The sequence below is a fragment of the Haliotis rubra genome, unplaced genomic scaffold, assembly GCF_003918875.1.
Source record: "Haliotis rubra isolate DU_JTF1 unplaced genomic scaffold, ASM391887v1 Scf24, whole genome shotgun sequence".
NCBI classification, from domain to species: domain Eukaryota; kingdom Metazoa; phylum Mollusca; class Gastropoda; order Lepetellida; family Haliotidae; genus Haliotis; species Haliotis rubra.
The window spans coordinates 444,965-472,054 of NW_025766447.1; the positions used below are offsets into that span (position 1 = coordinate 444,965).

The 27,090-nt window shown below is 42.3% G+C and overlaps 1 protein-coding gene across 2 annotated transcripts in view; it reads left to right on the forward strand.

Annotated features, from left to right (window-relative positions):
- The window catches only part of LOC124278579 (TBC1 domain family member 5-like), a 95,042-nt gene that overhangs the window by 58,120 nt on the left and 9,832 nt on the right, over positions 1 to 27,090 (forward strand). Inside the window, exons 6-19 of one of the 2 annotated variants that reach the window (XM_046714325.1) lie at positions 544 to 652; positions 873 to 962; positions 2,373 to 2,393; positions 5,366 to 5,440; positions 7,437 to 7,504; positions 10,803 to 10,905; positions 15,823 to 15,911; positions 16,821 to 16,841; positions 20,628 to 20,678; positions 21,244 to 21,310; positions 23,136 to 23,305; positions 24,175 to 24,317; positions 24,649 to 24,755; positions 26,578 to 26,647. In XM_046714325.1, coding sequence (XP_046570281.1) covers positions 544 to 652; positions 873 to 962; positions 2,373 to 2,393; positions 5,366 to 5,440; positions 7,437 to 7,504; positions 10,803 to 10,905; positions 15,823 to 15,911; positions 16,821 to 16,841; positions 20,628 to 20,678; positions 21,244 to 21,310; positions 23,136 to 23,305; positions 24,175 to 24,317; positions 24,649 to 24,755; positions 26,578 to 26,647 — 1,184 coding nt within the window. Of the gene's footprint in view, positions 1 to 543; positions 653 to 872; positions 963 to 2,372; positions 2,394 to 5,365; positions 5,441 to 7,436; positions 7,505 to 10,802; positions 10,906 to 14,989; positions 15,093 to 15,822; positions 15,912 to 16,820; positions 16,842 to 20,627; positions 20,679 to 21,243; positions 21,311 to 23,135; positions 23,306 to 24,174; positions 24,318 to 24,648; positions 24,756 to 26,577; positions 26,648 to 27,090 lie in introns of both variants that reach the window. The other variant, XM_046714323.1, reaches the window with a different exon arrangement.

The following is a 27,090-nucleotide window of genomic DNA, read 5'->3' on the forward strand; positions in this document are numbered from 1 at the left end:
TACCAGGTACAGTTTCATCTGTAGACAGTGTTTCATACCAGGTAGAGTTTCAGCTGTAGTCAATGTTCCATACCAGGTACAGTTTCAGCTGTAGACAGTGTTCCATACCAGGTAGAGTTTCACTGTAGACAGTGTTTCATACCAGGTACAGTTTCAGCTGTAGACAGTGTTTCATACCAGGTACAGTTTCATCTGTAGTCAATGTTCCATACCAGGTACAGTTTCATCTGTAGACAGTGTTTCATACCAGGTAGAGTTTCATCTGTACTCAATGTTCCATACCAGGTACAGTTTCACTGTATACAGTGTTCCATACCAGGTACAGTTTCACTGTAGACAGTGTTCCATACCAGGTAGAGTTTCACTGCAGACAGTGTTCCATACCAGGTAGAGTTTCACTGTAGACCTGCAGTGTTCCATACCAGGTAGAGTTTCACTGTAGACAGTGTTCGATACCAGGTAGAGTTTCACTGTAGACAGTGTTCCATACCAGGTAGAGTTTCACTGTAGACCTGCTTGTCATACATGAGGTAACTGTTACAGTGCTGAGTGGGAACGTCTGTTCAACACACCTGGCTACTTGCTCAAGTTGAAGAAACATGGAATAGAAGGCAGACTTCGCAGTAGCAGGTTCCGAAGCGTGGTTTGGAAGGTACAGTATTGTTGAAATCTGAAAACCTGTATTCAGGACATTACAGAAACCACTAATCCCAATTTCCATCAATAACATTTTGTTAGCAAATTAAACAGAGCAGAACCATTTCTGTGAAATCAAACACTGCATCATTGTTTCCTTATATGTGTGGGATTAACACTTGGCAATACATGTATTTGATAAGCTCTGCTGGTGTAAAGTGGGTGATGTTATGCAGGTGTACCTGGAGGTGTTGCCAGATGACATCAGCCAATGGCTGAAAGTGTGCCAGGACTGGAGGAACAAGTATGAGGTCTTAAAGAACCAGGTCAGTTGTGGAAATTGTAGTTAGCCACATTGTATATTTTTGTATAAAGCAATGTAAAATAATAAAACTCATTTCTCACTCAAGTCATATTACACTCTTACAGATTTTACGGTTATTATTTTAGTAACACAATTTACTAGAACACTCTTACACATTTTACTGTTATTACTTTTATTACACATTTTACTGCAACTTCCTTCAGTTTTTCTTCATTGGTATTGCATTTTTCAACATAAGATCTGGAAGATCAACAACAAAATAGATATATGAACTTTTTCGTGTTTACAAAAAATGTTTATCTCAATCTTGTGCCCCAGATGTCATCTTTGTGTGGTAACTAAATACATCATGTCTGCAAAATTGTGTTGAAAAATCCTAACTTTTCTTCTGTCACTTGTTCATTAAGTTTACATGTGTGTTCGAACCTGTGAGTTACGACATCAATATCTCTTCTTGAGATTGTTATACAATTGCTTTTTATCATTTATATTGAGTCAACTTGATGAATCTGAATTCTGAAAAAGAGGCACATCATATTTTGCATATAAGTCCCTGCACGTCTATGAACTCGCCATTTTGAAATGATTTAGCTCAATGGAACCATAGTTCCAAGGGAGGTAATTATATGGTGAGGGGTGTGTCAACTGTTGTGGATCCATTGACTTTTTTCCCCTGTGAACTGACTTAACATGTTCATGGTGAAGCAGAAAGTAAATGAGGATATACAGAACAGTGATATTGCCAGGTACCTTACTAGCAAGGTACTAGACTCAAACACGTACATGAATGTATGTCCTGATGATAACTATCATTAAAACATTCTTTACTTTGTGATCTGCACACATCAGCATACATATAGAATGCATGGACAAATATACGTGGATAGGATGTAAATGGATGTTTGATACCAAAGGGGCAGTGGGGGAAGCCAAGCGGTTTAAAGCATTCACTCATCACAGCGAAGGTCCGGGTTTGATTTCTCACATGGGTACATTTAATTAAAGCCCTTTTCTAGACTCCAACATCATGATATGCTGGAATATTGCTAAAAGTAGTGTATAAAAATACTCCCTCCCTCACTACCAAAACATTGTTCTTTTAGCTCCCTTTAGATGTATCTTTGAACATGTCAAAGTAGAAGTGTCATCCCTTAAAATACAGACAATATCACCATGGATACACAGCCAGTTTATATGAAAAGGGTTTTAGACCTTTGTAACAGCCATGCGTACCTTACTTTACATGAAGGCTAAAGATTTCATTGTATAGAACTTTCAACTCATGTCATACCTGACACACTGGAGGTCATGTCTCATAGGACCTTCTTGAACAAAAGTTGATATGTTATATGACATTACATGTCATCTGCACTTCACTTGGCATGACCAATGTGTGGACTCTAATTTTCAGATGATTCATGAGAAGCAGGAAGTAAGTTTCATCTGATCGACCTTTTCAGTTGATATTCCCATCTCCCCATCTTCCATATCCCATCCACCGTCCTCTCACATCCAACCCAAACACATTCTGTGACATTGTTATGTTAAGAGCATTTCATATCATTGAATGTATTTATGTGTTATGCCGCAAGAAACATCTTTCTAGCTGTCTGACCGTGACCATCAATTTTTAAAGGAGCAAAGCCTCGCTTTGAAAACAGTACTCCTTACTTAAGGTGTTGCCGAAAACTTTCTTCTTGCCTTTGGATGTTATCAACTCATTTTTTAAACATTTGCTGACGTGCATTTACATGATAGGTAAATGAATTACTGCACTTGTCCCTGACTGACTTCTTCGCTTACGTTTGCTTCTTAGGTCAATATGAAGTGTATCTACTAGGTACTGGTGTGGTAATTTCTACATTATCACAAACATCATGGGTAATGTAAGAGGAGATTCTCATGACATTAGTAGTGAGTGAGTGAATGAGTTGGTTTTATGCTTCTTTTAGCAATATTCCTGCAATATCACACCAGAACTGGGCTTAACACATTGTACCCATGTGTGGAATCGAACCCAGGCTTGTGGCATGATGAGCAAACTGCTTTTACCACTAGGCTACCCCATCACCATGATATTGGTAGGAATGGAATAAAGCAAGATATAAGGCATAGAAGAACCAGTAAGTATAGAATATATGTCAGGAATGTTTGTTGGAACCATGCCAGATTTATATGCCAGGAAGCCTTATACCTTGCACAACTCCCAACATGCTCCCCAAATCCTTCACAACATTATTCAGCTTTTAGACCAGTTGCCAAGGGAGTGCTTATCCTGAAAAACCTTTGTCTCATCAAAGATAAATTTTTAAACTCTCAACATCTGCTTACGTGAAACCTGAATCCCAAACATATTTGTTTTCATGAAAATTAATGCATTTTTTTAAATTAACTTATTTTATTCTATTCTCAACACTGTTTAAGGGATTGGGAAAGGCAGGGGCCATGGGTCATTTTGCACATTAGAATAAGAAATGACTTATTAAAGGGCAGTGGCCCATTCTAAATTCAGAAATTTCTAATAATCCTGAAAATGGCCCATTGTCAAAGTTCTGCTGTTTGAGGTGAGTAGTTAGTCAGTGGGGGCACAGGTCAGTGGTTAGCCAGTGCAGACACAGGTCAGTGGTTAGCCAGTGCAGACACAGGTCAGTGGTTAGCCAGTGCAGACACAGGTCAGTGGTTAGCCAGTGCAGACACAGGTCAGGTCAGTGGTTAGCCAGTGCAGACACAGGTCAATGGTTAGCCAGTGCAGACACAGGTCAATGGTTAGCCAGTGCAGACACAGGTCAATGGTTAGCCAGTGCAGACACAGGTCAATGGTTAGCCAGTGCAGACACAGGTCAATGGTTAGCCAGTGCAGACAGGTCAGTGGTTAGCCAGTGCAGACACAGGTCAATGGTTAGCCAGTGCAGACACAGGTCAATGGTTAGCCAGTGCAGACACAGGTCAATGGTTAGCCAGTGCAGACACAGGTCAATGGTTAGCCAGTGCAGACACAGGTCAGTGGTTAGCCAGTGCAGACACAGGTCAATGGTTAGCCAGTGCAGACACAGGTCAGTGGTTAGCCAGTGCAGACACAGGTCAGTGGTTAGCCAGTGCAGACACAGGTCAGTGGTTAGCCAGTGCAGACACAGGTCAATGGTTAGCCAGTGCAGACACAGGTCAGTGGTTAGCCAGTTGGGGCACAGGTCAGTGGTTAGCCAATGGGGGCACAGGTCGATTATTAGCCAATGGGGGCACAGGTCAATGATTAGCCAGTTGGGGCACAGGTCAATGATAAGCCAATGTGGCCACAGGTCAATGATTAGCCAGTGGGGGCACAGGTCAGTGGTTAGCCAGTGCAGACACAGGTCAATGGTTAGCCAGTGCAGACACAGGTCAGTGGTTAGCCAGTGGGGGCACAGGTCAGTGGTTAGCCAATGGGGGCACAGGTCGATTATTAGCCAATGGGGGCACAGGTCAGTGATTAGCCAGTTGGGGCACAGGTCAATGATAAGCCAATGGGGCCACAGGTCAGTGATTAGCCAGTGGGGGCACAGGCCAGTGGTTAGCCAGTGCAGACACAGGTCAGTGGTTAGCCAGTGCAGACACAGGTCAGTGGTTAGCCAGTGCAGACACAGGTCAGTGATTAGCTAGTGCAGACACAGGTCAGTGATTAGCCAGTAGGGGCACAGGTAAATGATTAGCCAATGGGGTAACAGGTAAATGATTAGCCAATGGGGGCACAGGTCAACAATTAGCTGGTGGGGGCACAGGTCAGTGATTAGCTGGTGGGGGCACAGGTCAGTGATTAGCTGGTGGGGGCACAGGTCAATGATTAGCCGGTGGGGGCACAGGTCAATGATTAGCCGGTGGGGGCACAGGTCGATGATTAGCCAATGGGGAAACAGGTCAATAATTAGCCAGTGGGGGCACAGGTCAGTGATTAGCCAGTGGGTACACAGGTCAATGATTAGCCAATGGGGGCACAGGTCAGTGATTAGCCAATGGGGGCACAGGTCAATGATTTGCCAATGGGGGCACAGGCCGATGATAAGCCAATGGGGGCACAGGTAAGTGATTAGCCAGTGGGTGCACAGGTGAGTGATTAGAAATTAGGGGCACAGGTCGATGATTAGCCAATGGGGGCACAGGTCGATGATTAGCCAGTGGGGGCACAGGTCAATGATTTGCCAATGGGGGCACATGTCTATGATTAGCCGGTGGGGGAACAGGTCAATGATTAGCCAATAGGGGCACAGGTGAGTGATTAGCCAGTGGGGCACAGGTCAATGGTAACCACCTGGGGCTCAGGTCAGTGATATGCCGGGTGGGCACAGGTCAATGATTAGCCAGTGGGGTACTCACTCACTCACACACTAATCGCTGTGTTTACTGTCTTAATGATGTAAGTCTCTTTTCCAGTTGATTGTGAATCCCCGGAAGGCTGTAGATCGTGTGGACATTGCCATCAACAACCCTCTGTCTCAAGATGATGAAGTGAGTTCAAGCTTTGAACTACTGGTTTTACATTTGTGTCTGAAGTATGTTTTGTACAGCTCATATGTAGTGTTCCTATTTATGTCACACTCCGACAGTGCCCTTCGTGTAAATGTCACATTCAAACAGGGCCCTTCCTCTAGATATCACCTTCAGACAGGGCCCTTCCTGTAGATATCACCTTCAGACAGGGCCCTTCCTGTAGATATCACCTTCAGACAGGGCCATTCCTGTAGATATTACTCTTAGAGAGGGCCCTCCCTGTAGATATCACCTTCAGACAGGGCCCTTCCTGTAGATATCACCTTCAGACAGGGCCATTCCTGTAGTTATCACCCTGAGACAGGGCCCTTCCTGTAGTTATCACCCTTAGACAGGGCCATTCCTGTAGATATCACCTTCAGACAGGGCCCTTCCTCTAAATATCACCTTCAGACAGGGCCCCTCATGTAGATATCACCTTCAGACAGGGCCCTCCCTTTAGATATCACCTTCAAACAGGGCCCTTCCTGTAGATATCACCTTCAGACAGGGCCATTCCTGTAGTTATCACCCTGAGACAGGGCCCTTCCTGTAGTTATCACCCTTAGACAGGGCCATTCCTGTAGATATCACCTTCAGACAGGGCCCTTCCTCTAAATATCACCTTCAGACAGGGCCCCTCATGTAGATATCACCTTCAGACAGGGCCCTCCCTTTAGATATCACCTTCAAACAGGGCCCTTCCTGTAGATATCACCTTCAGACAGGGCCCTTCCTGTAGATATTACTCTTAGACAGGGCCCTTCCTGTAGATATCACCTTCAGACAGGGCCCTTCCTGTAGATATCACCTTCAGACAGGGCCATTCCTGTAGATATCACCTTCAGACAGGGCCCTTCCTGTAGATATCACCTTCAGACAGGGCCCTTCCTGTAGATATCACCTTCAGACAGGGCCCTTCCTGTAGATATCACCCTTAGACAGGGCCCTTCCTGTAGTTATCAACCTACCTCACGTATAACGGGTCATGTCAGACAGACTTTTCAAAATCGTATCATATGGTTAGACTATATAATCAGTGATGTGTATTGTAAATCCCTGGGATGTGTATTGTAAATCCCTGGGATGTGAATTGTAATCCTCGGATGTGAATTGTAAAGTGGGTTCCCACACCTCTACAGTGAAGCCTCGTTAATCCGGACGGTTGCGTTTCTCAGCAAATTCGCCCGGATTGCGAATCGTCCGGACTTCTGAATCAAGACCCAAGTTCAAAACGACACGAATCTGGATAAAACAAATAAGCATTTAATGTCATAGCAAAAAAGTCTTTCATTGTTTGTGTTCGTTTAACCTTCCTCATTGAATTCATCACATCAATGTACAAAGTGTAAATGTACAGCATCTTCAGTCGGGAGCTTTTAATGTCTAATTAAAACAACAACCCTTAATTTCTCAAAAGTTAACAAGAGTTCATCTTGTCAACTCCATGACACCGAGTTTTTATTGTTTATGGCCAGTTAAGTAAACATCGCCGGGGGGGGTGGTGTTATGGTTCGTGAACACAACTTACAGCATCCGGACTGTGAAGCAATTTACTGTTTTTTTACTGATTGGTTACAGCTACTTACCGTCAGGTTCTGGAAACCGAATTTCCGGATTATCGAGGCAAATTAAATAGGCATAGATTGGTAACAAGCTTAAATCGTCCGGGAGCCGAGACATCCGGATTATCGGAGTCCGGACTAATGGGGCTTCACTGTATATTATTTTAATAGATATTTTACGCAAAAACGGTTGATAAGTTGGAGAAACCACTCCTACTCGGGTTTACTAGAGATTGTGAACCCTGAGAGTCGGGAACATCCCTCCTCTCAGGGTTCACAATCTCTAGTAAACCCGAGTAGGAGTGGTTTCTCCTATACATATCACCCTCTGACTCAGGTCTACCTGTTGATATTGCACTGTGACATTGGTTGCTCACCAGTTTCTTAATGATGAGGAATTTCTTTTTCAGAGTCCATGGAACCAATTTTTCCAGGATAACGAACTGAGATTAACAATTAAACAGGATGTGATCCGAACGTAAGTACAGGGCCAGGTAGTTAGTGGCACCAGTTCTATTGTATAGCATGTTGTACATGTACTGAAGTCATTGCAGTCCCCTGTATCTGGACCTTCTTCAATGGTTTACTTAACTTGTGGACCTACATTGGGATAGGTTCTGCCTGCATTCCTGACTTATAGGCGCCCTAAGTGGGTAATGACATGTCATGTTGTCCTGAGATTTAACCTGAATATATTAATTCTAGTGCATGCATTATTGCCTATACTGGAGTTATATTGGATATATTATTGTATATGTTGGAGTTATGCCTGAGGTATATTGGATATATTATTGTATATGTTGGAGTTATGCCTGAGGTATATTGGATATATTATTGTATATGTTGGAGTTATACCCGAGGTATATTGGATATATTATTGTATATGTTGGAGTTATACCTGAGGTATATTGGATATATTATTGTATATGTTGGAGTTATGCCTGAGGTATATTGGATATATTATTGTATATGTTGGAGTTATGCCTGAGGTATATTGGATATGTTATTGTATATGTTGGAGTTATGCCTGAGGTATATTGGATATTATTGCATATATGTGGAGCTGTGCCTGAGGTATATTGGATGTATTATTGTATATGTTGGAGTTATGCCTGAGGTATATTGGATATATTATTGTATATGTTGGAGCTGTGCCTGAGGTATATTGGATATATTATTGTATATGTTGGAGTTATACCTGAGGTATATTGATATATTATTGTATATGTTGGAGTTATGCCCTGGAGAGGTATATTGGATATATTATTGTATATGTTGGAGCTGTGCCTGAGGTATATTGGATATATTATTGTATATGTTGGAGTTATGCCTGAGGTATATTGGATATATTATTGTATATGTTGGAGTTATGCCCGAGGTATATTGGATATATTATTGTATATGTTGGAGCTGTGCCTGAGGTATATTGGATGTATTATTGTATATGTTGGAGTTATGCCTGAGGTATATTGGATATATTATTGTATATGTTAGAGTTATGCCTGAGGTATATTGGATATGTTCTTGTATATGTTGGAGTTATGCCTGAGGTATATTGGATATGTTCTTGTATATGTTGGAGTTATACCTGAGGTATATTGGATATGATATTGTATATGTTTGAGTTATACCTGGGGTATATTGGATATATTATTGTATATGTTGGAGTTTTACCTGGGATATATTGGATATATTATTGTATATGATGGAGTTCTACCTGAGGTATATTGGATATAATATTGTATATGTTTGAGTTATACCTGGGGTATATTGGATATGTTCTTGTATATGTTGGAGTTATACCTGAGGTATATTGGATATAATATTGTATATGTTGGAGTTATACCTGAGGTATATTGGATATATTATTGTATATGTTGGAGCTGTGCCTGAGGTATATTGGATGTATTATTGTATATGTTGGAGTTATGCCTGAGGTATATTGGATATATTATTGTATATGTTAGAGTTATGCCTGAGGTATATTGGATATGTTCTTGTATATGTTGGAGTTATACCTGAGGTATATTGGATATGATATTGTATATGTTGGAGTTATACCTGGGGTATATTGGATATGTTCTTGTATATGTTGGAGTTATACCTGGGGTATATTGGATATGTTCTTGTATATGTTGGAGTTATGCCTGAGGTATATTGGATATATTATTGTATATGTTGGAGCTGTGCCTGAGGTATATTGGATGTATTATTGTATATGTTGGAGTTATGCCTGAGGTATATTGGATATATTATTGTATATGTTGGAGTTATGCCTGAGGTATATTGGATATGTTCTTGTATATGTTGGAGTTATGCCTGAGGTATATTGGATATGTTCTTGTATATGTTGGAGTTATGCCTGAGGTATATTGGATATATTATTGTATACCCATTTCTGGTGTACCCCGCCGTGATGTTGCTGGAATATTGCTAAAAGCGACGTAAAACCAAAACTCAGTCAGTCAGTCAGTATTATTGTATATGTTGGAGTTATACCTCAGGTATATTGGATATATTATTGTATATGTTGGAGTTATATAGTATAACCAAAAATTATTGAGAATTTTAGGAATATGTTTAATTGGATTTCTAGTATAAACAACCTTGACCAGCTGTCAAGTGCTTGGTTTCATTCAAGAGAGACAACTCCGTTCATCCTTTTTCATTAGTTTGTGAAGAGTTATCCCCCTTTGTTTACTTGCTAGCAGAGGACAATTTCAATGACCCTCAGTATGGATGATTTAGAGAAGAGGAAGTTGATTTAAGAGTATTATAACAAGGATATCAGATCAGCTAAAGTGATTTCAAGTAGAAAAGGCATCCCTTTGTCCACTGTTTATCGTTGGCAGAAAAGTCAAGGAATTCCATCACTGATCATGAAACCTGAACAAAAGGAGCGAAGGTTGACCTGGTGCTTACAGCATAGAAATTTAGATGCAAGTTCTGTGTGGCTGTGTCCTAATACAGTGAAATCCTGGACCAAACAAACTGAAAAACCATTGTATCAGCGCCCAAAGTACAGTCCGAAATTTAACGTGTGGGGTGGCATATATGTGTTAGGGGCAACGCCCCTCTGTGTATTTGAAGGGAATATGAAGAGTGAGCGGTACACAGATATTCTCGAGGGACATTTACTTCAATCTGCTCACGTGTTCTATGGAAATGTTTGGATTTTCCAGCAGGACAACGACCCAAAACATCGTTCAAAGCATTCACAGGCCTGGTTTCGGACCCAAATATGACATCATTAGATTTGCCAAGCTATAGCCCTGACCTAAATCCAATAGAAAATGTTTGGGGACTTACGAAGGAAAGTGTCAACAAGAAAAATCTGACAAATATTGCTGAAATGAAAGAAGAGGTGGTCCGATATTGGGACAGCATGGACCACGACTTTCTAACTTGTTTGATTAGTAGTATGCCCCGCCGCATTGAAGCCTGCATTGCTGCCCATGGTGACTTGACAAAATACTAACTGTTCACCTGTCTTTGAATCTGGAGTTATGTTCTGCTAATATTCACATTGGATACATGAGTAATGAGTGAAAATTTTAAAAAAAATTACAATCTTTTTAAAATTCTCAATAATTTCTGGTTGTACTGTACCTGAGGTATATTGGATATATTATTGTAGTATATTGGAGCTGTAACTAGTCTCTTGTGCAGCTCTTCCATGAGCCCGTTGAGAGAATCACGAGGAAAGAGTTCAACAGCAGGCTACTCTGACCCAGTCATTGTCATTATTCCTTAATGAGAATGTTTTATTTTTTCAGCTACCCCAAAATAGAATTTTTTCAGTCGAACCAGTTGAGGAATTTAATGGTGGATATTCTGTTCATCTATGCAAAAGTGAACCCAGATCTGTCTTATCGCCAGGTACAATGTACTGTGTTGCATCTGCATTGTAGTAGTGCTCCATCTTTGACATCAGTTGGCTGAAGGGTCCCAAATAGATACATATGTACGTGATACAAGTCAGGTGGAGTGTAGGCAATAGTTCAATGGGGGTAAGGAGGGAAGGTTACTTCAGTAGCGGTCTTGTGAGTCCACATGTCACTCTTCCACCAGCAGGAAGTTATTTGGGTTGGGGCTAAAGGGATGGTCCCAAGTGTGATGGTTTGGTTGGGCTTCCAGGACAGTCAATCAAGTCTAATGAGCTTACTTCACCAGGGTACAGAAGTGATATTGGTTTGTTGGGGGTTCTGGGATGGCAATCAAGTTCACTTCACCAGGGTACAGAAGTGATATTGGTTTGTTGGGGGTTCTGGGATGGCAATCAAGTTCACTTCACCAGGCTACAGAAGTGATATTGGTTTGTTGGGGGTTCTGGGATGGCAATCAAGTTCACTTCACCAGGCTACAGAAGTGATATTGGTTTGTTGGGGGTTGTTGGATGGCAATCAAGTTCACTTCACCAGGCTACAGAAGTGATATGGTTTGTTACTTGTTGGATGGCAGTTCACTTCACCAGGGTAACGGAAGTGATATTGGTTTGTTGGGGGTTCTGGGATGGCAATCAAGTTCACTTCACCAGGGTACAGAAGAGATATTGGTTTGTTGGGGTTCTGGGATGGCAATCAAGTTCACTTCACCAGGGTACAGAAGTGATATTGGTTTGTTGGGGGTTCTGGGATGGCAATCAAGTTCACTTCACCAGGCTACAGAAGTGATATTGGTTTGTTGGGGTTCTGGATGGCAATCAAGTTCACTTCACCAGGCTACAGAAGTGATATTGGTTTGTTGGGGGTTCTGGATGGCAATCAAGTTCACTTCACCAGGCTACAGAAGTGATATTGGTTTGTTGGGGGTTCTGGGATGGCAATCAAGTTCACTTCACCAGGGTACAGAAGTGATATTGGTTTGTTGGGGGTTCTGGGATGGCAATCAAGTTCACTTCACCAGGGTACAGAAGTGATATTGGTTTGTTGGGGGTTCTGGGATGGCAATCAAGTTCACTTCACCAGGGTACAGAAGAGATATTGGTTTGTTGGGGTTCTGGGATGGCAATCAAGTTCACTTCACCAGGGTACAGAAGTGATATTGGTTTGTTGGGGTTCTGGGATGGCAATCAAGTTCACTTCACCAGGGTACAGAAGTGATATTGGTTTGTTGGGGTTCTGGGATGGCAATCAAGTTCACTTCACCAGGCTACAGAAGTGATATTGGTTTGTTGGGGGTTCTGGGATGGCAATCAAGTTCACTTCACCAGGCTACAGAAGTGATATTGGTTTGTTGGGGGTTCTGGGATGGCAATCAAGTTCACTTCACCAGGTACAGAAGTGATATTGGTTTGTTGGGGGTTCTGGGATGGCAATCAAGTTCACTTCACCAGGCTACAGAAGTGATATTGGTTTGTTGGGGTTCTGGGATGGCAATCAAGTTCACTTCACCAGGCTACAGAAGTGATATTGGTTTGTTGGGGGTTGTTGGATGGCAATCAAGTTCACTTCACCAGGGTACAGAAGTGATATTGGTTTGTTGGGGTTTGTTGGATGGCAATCAAGTTCACTTCACCAGGGTACAGAAGTGATATTGGTTTGTTGGGGGTTCTGGGATGGCAATCAAGTTCACTTCACCAGGCTACAGAAGTGATATTGGTTTGTTGGGGGTTCTGGGATGGCAATCAAGTTCACTTCACCAGGCTACAGAAGTGATATTGGTTTGTTGGGGTTGTTGGATGGCAATCAAGTTCACTTCACCAGGGCTACGGAAGTGATATTGGTTTGTTGGGGGTTCTGGGATGGCAATCAAGTTCACTTCACCAGGGTACAGAAGTGATATTGGTTTGTTGGGGTTCTGGGATGGCAATCAAGTTCACTTCACCAGGGTACAGATGAGATATTGGTTTGTTGGGGTTCTGGATGGCAATCAAAGTTCACTTCACCAGGCTACAGAAGTGATATTGGTTTGTTGGGGGTTCTGGGATGGCAATCAAGTCTACTTCACCAGGCTACAGAAGTGATATTGGTTTGTTGGGGGTTGTTGGATGGCAATCAAGTTCACTTCACCAGGGTACAGAAGTGATATTGGTTTGTTGGGGGTTCTGGGATGGCAATCAAGTTCACTTCACCAGGGTACAGAAGTGATATTGGTTTGTTGGGGGTTCTGGGATGGCAATCAAGTTCACTTCACCAGGGTACAGAAGTGATATTGGTTTGTTGGGGGTTCTGGGATGGCAATCAAGTTCACTTCACCAGGCTACAGAAGTGATATTGGTTTGTTGGGGGTTCTGGGATGGCAATCAAGTTCACTTCACCAGGCTACAGAAGTGATATTGGTTTGTTGGGGGTTCAGGGATGGCAATCAAGTTCACTTCACCAGAGTACGGAAGTGAAATTGGTTTGTTGGGGGTTCTGGGATGGCAATCAAGTTCACTTCATCAGGGTACACATGAGATATTGGTTTGTTGGGGGTTCTGGGATGGCAATCAAATTCACTTCACCAGGCTACAGAAGTGATATTGGTTTGTTGGGGGTTCTGGGATGGCAATCAAGTTCACTTCACCAGGCTACAGAAGTGATATTGGTTTGTTGGGGGTTGTTGGATGGCAATCAAGTTCACTTCACCAGGGTACGGAAGTGATATTGGTTTGTTGGGGGTTCAGGGATGGCAATCAAGTTCACTTCACCAGGCTACAGAAGTGATATTGGTTTGTTGGGGGTTCTGGGATGGCAATCAAGTTCACTTCACCAGGCTACAGAAGTGATATTGGTTTGTTGGGGGTTCAGGGATGGCAATCAAGTTCACTTCACCAGGGGTACGGAAGTGATATTGGTTTGTTGGGGGTTCTGGGATGGCAATCAAGTTCACTTCATCAGGGTACACATGAGATATTGGTTTGTTGGGGGTTCTGGGATGGCAATCAAGTTCACTTCACCAGGCTACAGAAGTGATATTGGTTTGTTGGGGGTTCTGGGATGGCAATCAAGTTCACTTCACCAGGCTACAGAAGTGATATTGGTTTGTTGGGGGTTCTGGGATGGCAATCAAGTTCACTTCACCAGGCTACAGAAGCGTGTATGGCAAGCTTGAGGCTAGAGAGATAGTCTCAAGTGTGATGGTTTGGTTGGGGTGACTTGTGACATTCACTGCCTCTGTAATGTGACATAGATTTAGTTTTGTTTACATGGAAAGGGAACATGTCTTTTCAACTCATGCAGACAAAGTGAGTCACCTTGTGTCAAAGACAAAGATACCAATGTATATGCAACAAGTGTGGTGCTGATGTTGTTGCAAGTAATTTCTACATTCCCTTTTTTCACAGCTCTCTCTTACTTCAGTGTGTCCACGAGTTTAGCATGTGTGACATTTGTAGCATGTGGTTGTTGATGTACTGTAGCTCACCCGACTCTTATTGTCAAGATTTGGGACCTTCTGAGTAGGTGTCCTTGGGCCTAAGTAGAATTTGCATGACTTCTAATTCTATTTTACTTTCTGTGGACCTGGTGCTAAACAGCTCCTCAGCACATCATTGCTTGTCAGAAGCGCAGCGAAACTGCTCAAAGGGATACTTATGATACCAAACATTGCTATTTTCTAGCACAGATTATGTTATTTAATGGCATTGAAATATGGCTGTCTTACTGAACAAAAATGTATAGGCTATGAATATTTTAGGGCATAAACTTTTGTATTGAATGCTGAGCACGCAAGTTCATGAAAATGTCCCCCAAAGATGTTCAGGATCCCTAATGTTTTATATCCAGTATGTATGGGGACTGTGATGTACAACTACAAAGATGAAAATAATATGGTTATGTTGGCCCATTCTTTGCGATGAGTCATGTGAGCTAGGGGTGCTGTTGCTGCTGATGATGTTGATGCTGCTTGTGTTTCAGTAGATGTGGATTTGCATGACTTATATTGACTAAATACTTCATGACCCCTAGTCATTTTAGCTCTTCCCTGTACATGTTCTCGTTTCATTCCCCGTTCTTATGTTGTCTGTCTGTTGTTTTAGTTTTCCAGAACTTGAGTTTTTCAAATCTGAAGAGTTGCGTGACATGATGATGAATGTGTTGTTTTGCTATAGTCGCACACACATGGAAATAGGCTATAGACAGGTCAGTTGCAGTGCAAGACTTTCTTTCTAGCTTAAATGATGGGAACTAAGTGTATTGATGTTGAAGGCGTGTCTGCTTGTCTGCTGTGTTTGACAAATCTAGCATGAGTTCTGTGTCTTCATCAGAATCCACATCAGAGTCCCCCAGATTGATGTTGGGTGCTATGTTAACAAATATGGTCGTATCATTTCTCTAGATATAAGGTTCAGTAGTTTAAATGAAAGCCATAATTCTGCAATTCTTCAAAAATAGTTCTATGCTATATGTATAGAATTTACCAGAATCATTTGCATCCCCAGTAGTCATTGTGACCAGTACTAGATGTACGAGTGATCACCTTCGTGGTCTTATGGAAAGAGCGTCTGCTGGAGAGCAGAATGTTAGTGGTTGGATCCTCAGCTGCTACATACCAAAAGACATTAAAAGATGGCATGCAACATGCTTTGTCTGAGTGGATTATCCAATATATACCCTCTATATAAGTGCAGTAGTTTTGAACATGATGTTGAACCCCATTTCACCTCACCTGACTTGTAGAAGTTACCATCCATGTGTCTATGTGGATCTCCTTTCAGTAGAATTTTTCTGAATTCGCTTAACAGTGCCCACAATTCCTTCTAAGAAGGTCTGTTAGTAGCTTCCCTTTCACAGAAGGTTATGTATGTAACATTCATGTTTCTCCAGTGGATCGAGTGTTTAACCTTGTCTTTGTCGTCTTCTTCTTCTTCAGGGGATGCATGAGTTGTTAGCTCCATTGATCTTTGTTCTGCACTGTGATCATCAAGCGTTCCTGCATGCATCGGAGATCGAGACCCTCCAGTAAGTACATACATGTGGCAACCTCAGTGTCACAGAGTGAGTGAGTCAGTCAGTATGTGTTTATGCCCCTTTTGGTAGTAATTCGGCAACATCATGGCAGGGGACACCTGAAATTGACTTATACAGTGTACCAATGTAAGGAATCGAACCAAGGCCTACCAGGTAAAAAGTGAATGTTTTAACTACTAGAGTAGCCAACTACCCGTGGCTTGAGGATTGACACTGGCTCCAAGTTCCTTTTGTGAAGCATAGATATTTGCCCTTAGGCCAATTATGTAAGCAATATCTGTGTATTAAAAAGGCCAGGCATGTAAGCAGTGACTCTGTATATGAAAGGCCAGGGTGTGGTTGTACAAAACAACCTTAGCGCTAAGGCTACCTTAAGTCTGTGTTAAGGTATGGGAGTTACGGTCACATTAGCACTAAGATTATTTTGTACAACGGCACCCAGGTATGTAAGCAGTGTCAGTGTGTATTTGAAAGGCTGGGCATGTAAGCAATGTCGGTGTGTATTTGAAAGGCCAGGTATGTATATGGAAGGTCAGGCATGTATATGGAAGGCCAGGCATGTAAGCAATGACTGTGTATATGAAAGGCCAGGTATGTATATGGAAGGTCAGGCATGTAAGCAATGACTGTATATGAAAGGCCAGGTATGTATATGGAAGGCCAGGCATGTAAGCAATGACTGTGTATATGAAAGGCCAGGTATGTAAGAAATGACTGTATGTATATGAAAGACCAGGTATGTAAGCAATGACTCCATGTGTGTGTTAATCGCAGCTGTTAAAACAATGACTTTGAGTATATATTATATCGAAGCTTAGGTCTGTAAGTTATGACTTTGTGTGTGTGTAGAGGCCTAGCCATGTAAGCAATGACTGTACATAGAGAGATACTTGATTTCAGCTACCTCCACAGCACTCACAGGTCAGCCCACAACACTCTCTATACCGCTTGAGCTCATTCAGTAGGCTGGGTCCTGACTCTACACGCTATTGCATGCTGGGATTTCTCTCATTATATGCTGTTTTTACTTATACTTTACTTTATCCATGTATTGACTGATGTACTTAGCCTTAGACGTATCAGAAAGGTCCTACTGATGTTTCAAAAGAGGGAATACACATGTCGGACAAAGTAGGCAGTATTCCATGTTTATATGAGCTGACGCATGAAGCACTGAAACCAGGGGTCAGGAGAGAGACCAGAATGTTGAGGTCACTGTTAGTGTAGTTAATCCAAAGATATATTCCCAGGACGGTGAATCATGGGCACACATTGTCCCTCGGATTTTAGGTAGACATTTCCACCAGTAAAATTATGATTAATGAGAAACAGGATTTCACAGTATATGCAACTTATGACTGCACCTTGAGAATGTGGGTAGCATTGCATGTATATCTTGGAGGTCCCAGATGACCATGTCATAACAATAAAGAGGCAGTGCATGAACATTTACCCAGACATTACCGTCTATGCATGACAACATGTCAACATTTTATAGCTTTTGTATAACATAATGTCAAGGCATTACAGATAGAGAAACTTGTCAAGACATAACACACTGACAATAATCATGTCTGTTCGCTAGAGGAACACATGTTTAATACCATGATAACAGGGTGACACTATCAAATCCCTGGAGGACTTCTGTCATGTCCTGGAGGACCTGGGTTATGTCATGACCTGGTGGACCGGGCTGGAGTTATGTCATGACCTGGTGGACCGGGCTGGGTTATGTCATGACTTGGTGAACCGGGCTGGGGGTTAAGCCGTGGACTGGTCCGGGGTTATGTCATGACCTGGTGGACCGGGCCGGGGGTTAAGTCATGACCTGGTGGACCGGGTCGGAGTTATGTCATGCTCAGGTGGACCGGGCTGGGGTCATGTCATGACCTGGTGGACTGGACCGGGGTTAAGTCATGACCTGGTGAACCGGGCCGGGGTTAAGTCATGACCTGTTGGACCTGGCTGGAGTTATGTCATGACCTGGGTTATGTCTTGGTCCAGTGGACCTGGGTTATATGTCATGGCTTAGTAAACCTTGGCTTTGTCATGACCAGGGTTTTGTAATGACCTGTACTACTTGTGTTATGTCATGGCCCTATGGACCTTGGCTTTGACATGACCTGTTGGACCTGGATTGGGTCATGAAGTATGTGTAATATATTGGTGCATATCATTTTTCTTTCCTTTTAAATATATCATGTAAGAAATCCATAATCAGCTGCATTTTCTTTAACATTATTATGTCAGTAGAATAATAAATTCTTTGATAAGCATTTTTTTAAAGTTTCCAGATGACAAAGAAGACACAATTTATGTTTCTGTAATATATTAAGAACTTAACCATGAATTGTGTCTACTTTGAAGAAATAGCTTGCTTGGGACTCAATTTCTGGTTGCATTTTGAGCTTTATAGAACCACAATATACCGATTATAGTTTCACCCTTGTTTTAACTTGTTAACCATCTTCAATTAGTTATCAAAGTTGAAAAGTAGTTCTTCTTCTTCTTTAACCGCTGTTTGATGTACTGACACAATGAGAAAATATCAGTGTCATGAATGCTTCATTCAGTTTCTGAAGTACATGGGTAATAGGAACAATTACAGGTATTGTGGGTAATTGTTAGTAAACTTACCTCTGGATTATGGTTGCCAGTTTCCTGTGGTATCGCAGTGACATACAGAAATGAAAGAGAAAAAAGTTCTCTTAAAAAAACTAAGTCATAGTTATCCTTAGTGGTATGCCTAAAGAGTGACACAGTTATCTCCCCTAGCCGTTACGTCACAGCATTGTTCTCCCCAAGCCCTCATAATTTTTTCTGTATGGTTCACGTGCAGACGTTCACAGAAGTGGAAGAGAATTATCAATGAAAGTCTTCAACAATCGCCAGTTGGTCTGTTCTGACCATCACATTATATTGTCAACTGAATTTTGCAAGTGAGGAGTACTGGTTAGTGATATCGCATTAGCCTCATGGTCTGTTCTAGATAATCATTTTTGCTGTGTTCAGAATTATCAAAAGAGGACTGGTTAATTATGGACAAAGCTTCATCGATTCATCAGATTCATCTTGAATTAAGGAATCTGCTTCTCAACCTCAGCCAGATTCCATTAAATCAGAGACTAAGTCTAGGTCAAGATCAAAATCTAGTTCTTTGTCCAGCCAAGTGGACATGTCGGCCATTACGTCCCTATTGTTGGATTTTAAGTCGGATATTCAGGCTTCCATGCGGCAATCTTTCCATGAGTTTGAAAAGCGTAATGATGGGAAAATATCAGAATTGCAGAAGCAGTTAGATTTCATGGAATCGTTAACTCAGAGGGCTCCATATATAAATGACAATGACGATGACAGGCGCACTAGTCCCCTGAATCAACAGTCATTTCCCGTAGGGCGGCACGGTGCTATGCTCATTTCGGCCGAGTACCACCACCGTCTTGAAGCTGGGTTGCCGATCCCAGTCGCGGGAGACGCTAAGTCAGTCAAAGACAGTCTGCAGAGCCGGCTATCGTTTCACGCTCTTGTGGATCTGTGTCACCCGTGTGGCTTGGAGGTGGGGGGAAATTCTGTCAGTCGGGCTCAGGCCGCCGGCACGGTCCCTTACCAGCCGTCAGATAGCATGGGCTTCACAGCGGACTCACAGCGGAGGGCTGCTTGTCCTACGGGGAATGCCACAGATAGTCATGCAACGGCTACAGTTACAGCATATTACCGTTAATCCCAGACTTATCGGACTCAGAGGGGCATATGGCCTACCCGGTGTCTAATCCTGAATTGATTATGAAGGAGGGTTGTGTTACTGTGCCTTCCCTGGATACAGCGGAGGAAGATTACGCTCCCGGATGGACATTGAAGGAAAAAATGGATTTTTTATATGGGTTGTATCCAAGTACTTGACTTCTGCCAGCTGAGGATATGGAACAGGAAATACCCAATGAATTGGGCTCTTCTGGCTGTTTACCTCCGGAGCGCACTCCCAGACTATCTTTGCCTCATTCATCAGTAGTGAGATCAGCTCCTTAGTGGATTCCGGTAGATTCTTAACTGAGTTCAACTTGTGTGTCCTATCCATAGCCGTGAGTCTGCCCAAGGAATACACTCTGAGTAGCATCCGAAACAGGGTGATATAATACATCCAAGTAAGAATGAGCCAAGGCTACTTCATGTATATCATTTCTGTATGTCACTGTGATACCACAGGAAACTGGCAACCATAATCCAGAGGGAACGTTTACGACATAATTACTATTATTTATAAGTCAACTGAAGAATGATCGCCCCTGTTGATCTGATTTGGTCTTGTTTGTTCTTTAACGCCGCACTCAGCAATATTCCAGCTATATGGCGGCTGTCTGTTAATAATCGAGCCTGGACCAGACAATCCAGTGATCATGAGCATCAATCAACGCAGTTTGGATATGATGACATGTGTCAACCAAGTCAGCGAGCCTGACCACTGTTAGTTGCCTCGTCCGACAAGCATTGGTTACTGATGACCAATTCTAACCCAGATCCTGGGTACTGTTTCTCTGGAGCAGCTTACAACACCCTGTCATACCTTCCCATCCCATCTGTTTCAAGAGTTTTTAAACTCACTCGTCAGTGAAACCTGGCAGATTACCACATATGCCATCCTCACATAAATACACTAATATAACATAGGTTGTGGCATCTCATAGTCATCTTGTCTGCCTTTACTTCCAGAGACATCGTCAAGGAGATCATGAGTCCCACCCATCTGGAACATGATGCATAGTGAGTACACATGTCCAGTAGATGCAAATGTTGAAATATTGTTAGTTTGCTTAATGATGCTGGACTGATTTCTGTGAATATTTGTGGGCAGCTATTAATCTTCCTTGTGCTCTCCATCACAATCTGTGCATTCTAATTGGAAATGCAGATGAGGCAAGTGATGTGACCACAGACTTCATGATGCTAGTACCATAGTTTTAAAATGTGGCCTGTCCAAGGACTGCCTGTCCAAAAATGTCCCGAACAAACACAGCCATTCCCAAAAGTAAAACAATACAAAATCAATGAATGTTTTAATCACAATAAGTAGTACAGCTAAGCCTGCCAATCAGATTGCTAGGTTTTATAGCGAGTGATGATAATGAACTGTCCTGAACATCAGCGATATAACGGCATACTGGGGACCCGGGTAAACAGCTGTCATATAGCTGGAATGATTGTGTGGCATTAAACGAAATACACCCAAACCCCCCACCCACCACCCCCACCCCATACAGGGAATACGACTTTATGCATCAATGACAGAGTGTTCTGTAGAGTTATGTTCCTGACTTGCATGTTTCAGTGCAATGTTCTGTCAGATCATGGAGACCGTCGAGCCCTGGTACACAACAAAGGAAAGTATGACAAAGGTGGGTAATACTAGCCCCTCACTGTACAAGTGGGTAATACTAGCCCCTCACTGTACAGGTGGGGAATACTAGTCTACACTGTACATACTAGTCTATCACTGTACAGGTGGGGAATACTAGGAATACTAGCCCCTCACTGTACAGTAGGGAATACTAGTCATCACTGTACAGGTGGGAATACTAGTCTATCACTGTACAAGAGGATAATACCCCTCACTGTGGGGAATACTAGTCTATCACTGTGGGATAATACTAGCCCCTCACTGTACAGGTGGGGAATACTAGTCTATCACTGTACAGGTGGGGAATACTAGTCTATCACTGTACAGGTGGGGTACAGGTACAGGGGAATACTAGTCTATCACTGTACAGGTGGGGAATACTAGTCTATCACTGTAAGGTTGGGTAATACTAGTCTATCACACAGGTGGGAATACTAGTCTATCACTGTACAGGTGGGGAATACTAGTCTATCATTGTACAGGTGGGGAATACTAGTCTATCACTGTACAGGTGGGTAATACTAGCCCCTCACTGTACAGGTGGGAAATACTAGTCTATCACTGTACAGGTGGGGAATACTAGTCTATCATTGTACAGGTGGGGAATACTAGTCTATCACTGTACAGGTGGGTAATACTAGCCCCTCACTGTACAGGTGGGAAATACTAGTCTATCACTGTACAGGTGGGGAATACTAGTCTATCACTTTAAGTTGGGAATACTAGTCTATCACTGTACAGGTGGGAATACTAGTCTATCACTGTACAGGTGGGGAATACTAGCCCCTCACTGTACAGGTGGGGAATACTAGTCTATCACAGGTGGGGAATACTAGTCTATCACTTTAAGTTGGGGAATACTAGTCTATCACTGTACAGGTGGGAATACTAGCCTCTCACTGTACAGGTGGGGAATACTAGCCCCTCACTGTACAGGTGGGGAATACTAGCCTCTCACTGTACAGGTGGGGAATACTAGCCTCTTACTGTACAGGTGGGGAATACAGGTACACTGTACAGGTGGGGGGAATACTAGCCTCTCACTGTACATGTAGGGAATACTGTGGGAATACTAGCCCCTCACTGTACAGGTAGGGAATACTAGCCTCTTACTGTACAGGTGGGGAATACTAGCCTCTTACTGTACAGGTAGGGAATACTAGCCCCTTACTGTACAGGTAGGGAATACTAGCCTCTCACTGTACAGGTGGGGAATACTAGCCTCTTACTGTACAGGTAGGGAATACTAGCCTCTTACTGTACAGGTGGGGAATACTAGCCCCTCACTGTACATGTAGGGAATACTAGCCTCTCACTGTACAGGTGGGGAATACTCGCCTCTCACTGTACAGGTAGGGAATACTAGCCTCTTACCGTACAGGTGGGGAATACTAGTCTCTTACTGGACTGGTGAGGAATACTAGCCTCTCACTGTACAGGTGGGGAATACTTGCCTCTTACTGTACAGGTATGGAATACTAGCCTCTTACTGTACAGGTGGGTAATACTAGCCTCTCACTGTACAGGCTAGGATATGGAGCAACCCCTCAATCGCTTGGTTGGTCTTTCATGTGTAACTCTTCAGGGAAACCAAAGATTATATCATAAAGGGATGGATTCTGTATTTCTCACTCAGCAGCTGAGGATTTGTGTGTATACCCTCTCACTCCTCCAGGAACCATCTCCAAATAGAGCACAAGGCACACACATGGGTTGGGCGGGTTGAGCATTTGAAATAAACAAGTGTGGAAATATAGTTGTGTGTAGGAATGTATGTTGGAATGTAGTAGTGTATTGTACTGTATTGATGGTTACCTTTTCAGGGCAGAGAATACATGGTGGCTCAGCCTTTCTCCCGACCCCAGGACCTGAACCCCTCAAATGTGATAGTGACAAAGCTAACTCGCATCCAGGACTACCTGCTGAAGAAGTTTGATGCAGAACTACACCTGCATCTAGAGCGACTCGACATCGCTCCACAGATATATGGCATGTGAGTATAAGGCCAAAGGTATAGGGAATGTGATAATACCGCCATACAATATGGCATGTGAAAATAACAGAGATGCCAACCACTCTGATTTTGGAGGAGTTACTCCGATTTTCAAATACAAAATTCACTCTCCGATTTGTCTATAAAAAACTCCGATTTTTTAGAAAATACAAATATGTTTATAATTTTAGAATGTTTGAAAGAATTTTAGTAAGTAGACATTTAAATATGTTCATTTGAGTTAAGTATCATCTGGTTAAGTATGCCCAGAAATTGCATATTTCCAGGCTAAATCTAAAGATTTTCATAGGGGAGGCCCCCCATACCCCCAACGTCAAAAGGGACCCGAGCCCCCTCTCACCCCCAACTCGCACCTTCATGGCTCGGGAATTGCTTTTAGCAAGGCATCACTCTGCTTTCATTTGATTCAGGGTTGGTATCTCTGATATAACATGATAGATATATGGCATGTGAGTATAACGCTACATATATATCCAGTGTATGAAATAAGGCCGTCCAACTGCCCGAGACGGGCTAGATTTCTGACAGACGGTCTAAATTTACAGCTGGCCAGCCAGATGGTCTGTTAAATTTTTAGGTGACATGATCCATACAGGTGAGTAATTTACTTTGGATTTTCTGGTCTGGTTAAATCCGATTTGGGCTGGTAACAGTTTTTGGCTTACTTCATACACTGATAAAAGGCATATGATTATAGCACCACAGGTGTGGCATGTGAATATAGGATTATTGAAACGTTGTGTGTACAGACATCGAGTATTGATATGCCCATGAGTACAGATTTGAACATTTAATTGATTGTTGTGTGAAGATGTTTCATAGCATACAACTTGTCCCTATTTTTGCAGTCGGTGGGTGCGGCTGCTGTTTGGCCGAGAGTTTCCCATGCAAGACCTCCTAGTGATATGGGATGCCATCTTTGCAGATGGAATCGGATTTGACCTGGTGGACTATGTATTTGTTTCAATGCTGCTTTATATTAGAGATTTGTGTGAGTATACTTCATAAGAATCTTCCCTCACATCTAATCATGGTTTGTGTTTGATTGTTTTGACTATAAACTTACCTCTGAGGCTAAGCTAGAATTCTGAATAGGGAATGCACTCTACCCATTGTGTAAGTTGAACACATGGCACCAGTTGCCACTCTCGTCAGCCTTGATCGGCTAGCACTCATTAGCTTATTGATTTATAATTACAAGTCTTAATACACAGCTTGAAGGTACATATGGAGTAGAAAATATATATTGACAGCTTCTACGATATGAATGTAACAGGTAGCCATCAGTTGTCAGGTGAAGTCTCTCCACGTGTCTGTTCCAGTACTGGCCAGTGACTATGCAGCCAGTCTCAGCTGCCTCATGAAATATGTACCTGTAGGAGATGTTCACTACTTCATTGAGAAGGCCCTGTATCTACGGGAACCCAATGTAAGTACCACATCACTGAAAGGTCCCTCCATCCCAGGAACCCCAAATAAGATCAACCTCCTTGAAGGCCCCTCTATACTTAGAACCCAAAATAGGATCAACCTCCTTGAAGGCCCCTCTATACTTAGAACCCAAAATAGGATCAACCTCCTTGAAAGGCCCCTCTATACTTAGAACCCAAAATAGGATCAACCTCCTTGAAAGGCCCCTCTATACTTAGAACCCAAAATAGGATCAACCTCCTTGAAAGGCCCCTCTATACTTAGAACCCAAAATAGGATCAACCTCCTTGAAGGCCCCTCTATACTTAGAACCCCAAATAAGATCAACCTCCTTGAAAGGCCCCTCTATACTTAGAACCCAAAATAGGATCAACCTCCTTGAAAGGTCCCTGATCCTTCAGGAACCAAAAAGCATTAAGGTCTCAAGAGCCCAGTGTTAAAGTCAGCTTGGTGAATTGATCTTTATATCCATGAATAAAGTATATTTCATCACTGAAAAGCCCCACCTATCTCCTTGAATCTATGTTGATGCCTTGCTCTTACTGGTATCCTGAGGGTGTCTGAAGGAGTGTGAGCCCTAGAAACACAAAATTCTCAATATTCAAACAAAACATTTTAATTATAACATCTCGTCGTTGAGAAGACTCTTGTATGGGTTTATGCCCGGACTGTCGACAACAAGAAATAATCCGTCCAAATTAATTGTCGACAGTCCGGGAAAAGGGAGGTGATGTTCTACATGAGTGACTTCACTCCCAGTGTTCTCGAAATTAACAAACCAATTAAAACAGAGTGTGATATATATAGTAGACAATATATTTATTCAGTCAGTATAACAACATGCATGTATCATGCATGTATCATATGTCACACAATATAACATATTTGTATATATATTTCATAAAGCTCACACAATATATTTGTGTGTGTGTTTTATATAAATAAGTGATTTCTGCAGGTGTATAAGTAATAAATATATAAAAGATGAGTCCAGTTATTTCTTCTTGCCAAAACTCCTTTATATCTGCACTAAAGTAATCTGAATGTTCAGCCAAGATGAAGCAACTCTGACACATGGTCTGTGTAATGTAAGTCAGTAAGTCTGTCGACAAGAAGGTCGGCCTTCAAGGATCGAATCCTAGCGTCGATGATTTTGTTGTGCCAACCTTCCAAATTATTGTTAGTTCTGTGTCCATCATTTTCAAAATGATTCCAAGTTGGCAAAATATTCATGATCTGTTATATATACCCAAATGCTAAATGTTTACAACAGCATTTCGATAATCCTTCTACTCCAATATCACAAAATAATTTGTAAGCTCTCTGTTTCTTTCCGGATGTTGTTGCATGTTAAACTCCAAAATGGTAATCCTTCCACTCGCATAACGTAAAATAATAGTCTGTTTTTGCAACCTTAATTCTCTTGCAAATTGTTAAAAAGACATTCTCTTTAATCAACTTAATTCATTTACTCATGATACGAGCATAGCTGTAGCCGCCATAGCCACTTGCAAACCACTAAGCAAACATTCTCTTTCATTAATTAACACTGTCACGGTATGTTGACCACGCGATGTCGACACTCCGGGTTTTTTGTTTTGTCGACGGTTAGCAACATCCTATTTTTCATGTGTCGACAGATCGGGCTAACACCCTTGTATGTCAGGGGCACAGACGTCCAGTCATTGGTGCCAATAGACACCATGTAGACGAGTACTCCTTGGGCATGCCAAAAACATTTGATATTGGTTTCAAATCATTCTTCATAGCACCATACCCAAGCTGTTGGGTTTTATCAAAGAGATTTGGTTCTGTTGCAGCAATATCCACGGCCACCCAACTATACTTACCAGAATGTCAACACTACCGCTGTCAAAGGCAGGAGCAGATGTAAGTAGCTTCCTTGACAAACATATGTCAACAAGTAGGACTGTAGAACTCTCAGCCTGATCAATAGTCTATCAAGTCATTGCTGGTCTCATTATAACTGCTGACGTCATGTGAAGGAAGGAACACGTGTACAACAAGCCTGCTTCTCTTGCTGCCTGTCATTCTCCCGGCTCTGCTGGGTCTGCAAGTTGTACATTCTCAGTAACAAGAACGGTGCCACAATGGAGCTCACAGTTTATATTCCGCTTCAATAATACTTCTATTAACTGGACTCACTTGCAGAGATTAGTGTAAGTATAGGTTTAGGTTTATGAATTTCTAAGGTCCTAGGCCCCGTTTCACAAAGCTCTCGTAGGCCTAAGATCTCGTAACTTTTCTCATAGCATTCGTACCTCCTATGTTACAGTATAGCAGGTACCACCTAAGTATACTGACAGTATAGC